The sequence below is a fragment of the Trichosurus vulpecula genome, chromosome 6, assembly GCF_011100635.1.
Source record: "Trichosurus vulpecula isolate mTriVul1 chromosome 6, mTriVul1.pri, whole genome shotgun sequence".
NCBI lineage: Eukaryota > Metazoa > Chordata > Mammalia > Diprotodontia > Phalangeridae > Trichosurus > Trichosurus vulpecula.
The window spans coordinates 277,148,345-277,153,547 of NC_050578.1; the positions used below are offsets into that span (position 1 = coordinate 277,148,345).

At 54.4% G+C, this 5,203-nt stretch overlaps 1 protein-coding gene across 1 annotated transcript; it reads right to left on the minus strand.

The window, feature by feature from the left end:
- Window positions 1–2,994: 2,994 nt before the first annotated feature.
- POLD4 (DNA polymerase delta 4, accessory subunit) lies at window positions 2,995–4,875 on the minus strand. The gene is made up of 4 exons (XM_036762491.1): window positions 4,676–4,875; window positions 4,198–4,299; window positions 3,890–4,001; window positions 2,995–3,508 (listed from the first exon to the last, which is right to left on the minus strand). The coding sequence occupies exons 1-4, from the start codon at window positions 4,782–4,784 to the stop codon at window positions 3,484–3,486; spliced, it is 348 nt and encodes a 115-aa protein (XP_036618386.1). The 5' UTR covers window positions 4,785–4,875; the 3' UTR covers window positions 2,995–3,483.
- Window positions 4,876–5,203: the final 328 nt, after the last annotated feature.

Genomic DNA, 5,203 nt, shown 5'->3' on the forward strand with positions numbered 1-5,203 from the left:
CTTTCTCCTGTTCACCCAAGTTTGAGGCCCAGGAGTCATCTCTGACTCCAGCCTCTCACCCCCAAAGTGCTGTCTATTCTTCTTTTGTGGTATTTCTCACATCCCATCATAATGGGCATCATTGTTATATTTGGGTTTAAAAAATGAGAAAGGCATGGCAAGGCAGCGGGCTATGTGGAAGGGACAGGCAGCCTTTTGATATGGGTCCAGAATCCGATATGGGAACCAAAAGCAAATTTACTCTTAGCCTGTAGTAAGTGAGGAATTGCAGACAGGCAGATTTAGACTCAATGGTATTTTACAGGATTTAGAACTAGAAGGAGGGAAGAAAACAAGTATTTACTAAGCACCTACTATGTGCCAGGTGTGGTGCTAAGTACTTTACAGATATCTTCTCATTAGATCCTCACACAACCCTGGGGGGTAGGTGTTATCACTGCTTGCATTTTACAGTTGAGGAAAATGAGACAAACCTCATCGAAGCACCTTGCTCAGGGTCCCGTGACAAGTAAGCCTCTGAACTGGGATTGGAGCACAGGCAGGTCTTCCTGACTCCAGGCCTGGCCATAACTGCCTCCAAAGACCACAGAGATCCTCTAGTCCTCTGCTGACCACGGCCGCTGGCCTGCTTCCAACGTGGCATCCTCAGCCATGACGTGGAGAAGAGGTGTGACCGTCACCTCCACGGGTGCTGCAGCCTCAGTTACTCAGAATGGGCCCTCAAGGCCTTGGCATTTTCCCATGGTTCAGTGTCAGAAACAGAAATGGTTTTTATCCGGGTAAATGACACCAAGGAAGGTTTGTGACCTTCTGCCCAATAACACATCCACAGAAAGATGTTGCCTTCCGTTCTCAGACTCCAGGTACAGCGCTCTTTCCAAAATAGTGGCTGTTTCTGTGACGTGAACTCTCCTGGTCAGATTCAGGGATAAAGCTCTTAGTCGCAGGCAAGTTTTAATTTATGAGTATAAACCAACTGACAGCTCCAAAGGAAAATTTTTTTTCTTTTTAAAACTTTTCAAATTCATTTTGAATTTAAATACATAAAGACAAGAAAAGAACATTTCCATGTACACAGCACAACCTAAAAAGAAGACTCACTATAAAACCATGAATTTACATTTCACACTATTCACTTTTGTTTGACAAGCTCTGCGGTGAGTGCTGCTCGCATTCCCAAAGCTTCTCTCCTTTCTCTGCCTCCTTCTACCTTTTCTTCCATTCTCTGCTGGGCATTTTTGATATTTTTCTTTCCACCCTAGAAATGGCTGCCATTAGACACAAAGGTAGGGGTGTGTGTGTACGTGTGTGCGTGTGTGTGCATGTGTGTGCATGCATGTGCATGTGTGTGTGTGTGTGTGTGTGTGTGTGTGTAAACTCACACTATATGCACTTTTGTCAGTTCTCTCTCTGGAGGCAGATAGCATCTTCCTTCCTGGGTCCCCAAAGGAAGATTTATGTAAAGTTGGGCATTAAGTACACAGCTGCCCTGTTGAAAACTTCTCAAAAGCGAATGCCAAGAGATGCCATTTGGCCCTGAGCCATCTCGATTCCAGGCCATTTTCCAGCCATTTTCGCAGTGATGTCTTGGTGTAATGAAAAGCTTCTTGCTAATGAGGGCCATCCCTGCCTGGAGTGGCGGCAGGCTCTCCCTCCTTGAGCAGAAGTTGGAAGAACTGTTGGCTGTGCTGTGGGGTGGGTTGGACTCTCTCCTCCCATGCAGATTGGCGCCCCTCCGCTAGCAGACAAAATTGTGTGTCAGGTCTGCCGGGAGCCAAGGCTTCCTGACTCCAGGGCTATTGCTGCCATTCATACACAACACAGGCACTTCAAATGGTGGGTGAATTAAATAACAACCTAAGTAACCTCTCTGGGCCTCAGTTTGCTCATCTGTGAGATGAACTAATAGTACCAGCCCTTACAGGATTTTTTTGACATCAGATGAAAAAGTAAGTTTCCGAAGTGTGAGTGAAAAAAGTGTAAGAACCATATGCAAATGCAAGAAATGATTAGTCCTTATATTACTCTCCCTTTGGGCCTCTTGACTTCCTCTGACTCTTCTTCTGGGGGGCACTGCTGATTCTCCTCTCCCTGGCATTGCCTGAGCCTTTCCAGTTTACTCATGTGTCATCCTGGAGCAGCCCCTGCAAACTCCAGCGCTTCCCTACACACCCTGACCCTCTCCTCCCTGCCATCCTGCTTCAATCTCTGCTTCTTCCAAAGTCTGGAGATCTCAAGAACCTCAGAAGGGACTTTGGGATCCCCAACAATGAGCCTCTGTCCCTGGGAGTCTTCTTTCCCCACAGAGATTGGATTAGGTCAGGACACTAGAGTTATGTTATCGGCGAGTGCTTGTCTGGGGAGAGAGTGCATTGGATACCAACCCTACGAGTCTAGGAGAGTAGAGGCCCAATCTTTTCTTTATTGGGGGACTGGTCTCCCTCCATCTTGGCCAGGTTTGAGGTATAGGAAACACTCACCAAAAAGATCCCACTGCTAAGAATGTGGAAACTTTGACCTGTTCCATTTGCCCCTGGTCTCGTTCATCCCTCCCTAGGGAGCCTGTGGTCCCCTGCTCCCAGGGGCTCGCTGTACTGGTGCTGGCCTTAGTGCAGACACCTGATCTCTGGAGCTCTAGGGAGCCCGCAGCCAGTAACAGAGATTACAGGTGCGGACCATCACCCCTGGCTAGGCCTGACCTTTAGAGGAGCTGTAGAACACAACCAGGCTTCCATTGGCTCAGTGGAGAAGCAAGAGCCGCTAGAGGGCACCCAAAGCCAGTCTGGCTCATGGGTTAAGGGCTGGCTGTTTTCCAGGAGTGGCTTACCCTTCTGAAGGTGGTGATAGGGGTGGCCAGAACCAGAGCCTGGCTGGGCACCTGCTGGGCACCTGTAGGAGGCTGGTTACAAAGCACGATTGACTCTTCAGGGCATCAGGGTACCCTTGTCCAGGAAGGAGCCAAAAGAGGTGGCGGTCACATTAAGGAAGGCAGGCTGCCAGAGTTGTTATCTTTTATTAGTACATCTCATTGAAGCCCCACCCACCTGGCAGGCTCAGCCCATGATCTGCTTCTTAGGCACCCAGTTGCCCCCCCCCTTTGCCCTGTAGACCTCCTGTGGTCTATACCGCCCTTTTTCGGGGACCCAGGTCAGAGATGGATGTGCCAGATGTGAAGAGGTACTTGGGGGATAGGAAGACTACCTGCTGGCTTTTTAAAAAGCCTCCTGATGAGCCAGCCTCAGCTGGTTGGCTGAGCTTGCTTGTAGAGGTCACTATGGCTGCTGGCAAGTCAGAGGAGTCCCCCCAACTTGGAGTCCTGAGGTTCTGGCTTCTCCCTCTCCTCAGGGAGATTCTTGCCACCCCAGCCTCCACGCCCTCCAGCACAGGGTTGTTTGAAGAAACAGCAGTGGGGTCCCCTGTCCATTCGGAAGCCCCTGGGAGAGCGGCAGGGATGCACTGGGCATGACTTCATGACTGACTCCTTTAGATGGGGTACAGGTGCCAGAGGCTGCAGAAAGGAAGTGGTAGTGATGGGCCCAGGCTGGAGAGGGAGCTGCCCTGCAGCCTAGTGACCCAGCCCCTATGGCTCAGGCTTTGCAGGGTCAGTCTGGGGGGGAAATGGAGCAAAATGGGGAGATGCTCTTTCCCTTTCCCCTTGTCCCCCACTCCAGGCAAAGTGGCCATCAGTGTCCTGGGAGACCAGCCACCAGGAGATCTTATTAGGAAGCTTCTTTCTGACTCTGCTATCACCTCTCGACTAGGGAAGGTTTCTGCCTTTCAGGGAGGGGCAGACACTGCGGGGAGGAGTGACTGCTCAAAGTTTGAACTCTTCTTTCCTGAACCCTGGCACCCTGATTCGCAGTAGCACCCACTCCAGAGTCGTTCTCACCTGCACTGATATTGGGGATCTTCAGGGTGGGCCCACAGCACCTTGAGCACCTCATGGGGAGGGTCTAGGCCCAGCTTCTCTGCTCTTTCCCATCGCTGGAGTCGAGTGATTCCTACCAAGGAGAGAGGATACAAGCTGGTACTCCAGGCCAGAGACACCTGGAAATGGGGCACAGCTCGGGAGAAAGGGGAGACTCACTGCCTCCTGTGGCCCAGCCTTGAGGGCACCCCCAGAGAGGTGGGTGCTTCAGGGCATCAGGACATCCCTGTGCCAGGGAAGGGCCAGACAGGGCTTCTGGAAGCTCTTACCTGTGCAGGGTCCGAAGTGCCTGTTCAGGTCAAACTGCCTCAGTATCTCTAAATGGGTTTTGTCCCGGTGGGCTGCAAGTGGCTCCTCCCCTGGCTCTTCCTCTAAAAAGAGAGGCTGTCCTTCACTCCCAGCTCCTATCTCTTTAGATCCCTGCCCTCTGTCCCACTGCTCCGAGACCTGTGCCCCTTCCCCGGCTCCAGCCCCCACTCCCGCTGCCCTCTCCCCCCTCCCCTCCTATTTCTTAGCCCTGGCTCGGGCGCCCTGTCTCCTCGCCATCTCTCCCCTTCTCCCTGGCCCGCATCCCTCTCCCCTCTTGTCCCTACTATCCTCAGCCCCCTACCCCCTACCTCCTCCGCCCCCACCTCGCAGCCCTGGCTCGGGCGCCCTGTCCCCTGACATCTGTCCCCTTCCCCCGTTCCCCCTGGCCCGCATCCCTCTCCCCTCTTGCCCCTGCTGTCCTTAGCCCCCTGCCCCCACCTCGCAACCCTGGCTCCGGCGCCCGGTCCTCTTTGCCAGGCCCCGGCCCGCCCTTCCTCCTCTTCACTTTGGGGAAGGAGTCGGTGATGAGCCTCCTCTTCCGGCCCATGGCAGCCACCCAGGGGGGCGAGAGGCGAGGGGAGAGACAGCTGCTGGGCGGAGGACGGGGCCAGGGACGGACAGACGCGATGACCCAGACAGGCGGCTAGAGGGAGGAAGTCCAGCTGCTTCCAGGCAGGGGCCGCCCCCCGCCCCCGCCCCCAAACATGCCAACAGGGTCCGACCAATGGCGCGCCGCAGATGCGGGGCGGGAGCCTGGCGGCGGCCAATGGAACGCGGCGCAGGCCCAGGGGGCGGGGCCGTGGTTGAGCCCGGGAGGGAGAGACGGGTCTGAACCCCGAGCCCTAGGCTGTCCGGGTCGGGCCGGCCGGCCCCGCTGGACGAGGTCCGTGCCAGCCCCGCCCCCGGGCAGATGCGGTCTTCGTCCCCTTAATCCCTGTGACCGAAGGATCCAAGCTGGCGCATTCC

Bases quoted from the DNA above. Each gene is read 5' to 3' on its own strand.
- POLD4 (XM_036762491.1), bottom strand. From the start codon at position 4,784: ATGGGCCGGAAGAGGAGGCTCATCACCGACTCCTTCCCCAAAGTGAAG. The intron at 4,300-4,675 runs GTGGGGGCAGGG...CTCTCTTTTTAG, and splicing joins GCCGGAGCCAGGGTTGCGAG to AGGAAGAGCCAGGGGAGGAG. The intron at 3,509-3,889 runs GTGAGAACGACT...TCCTTTCTGCAG, and splicing joins GATCCCCAATATCAGTGCAG to CCTCTGGCACCTGTACCCCA.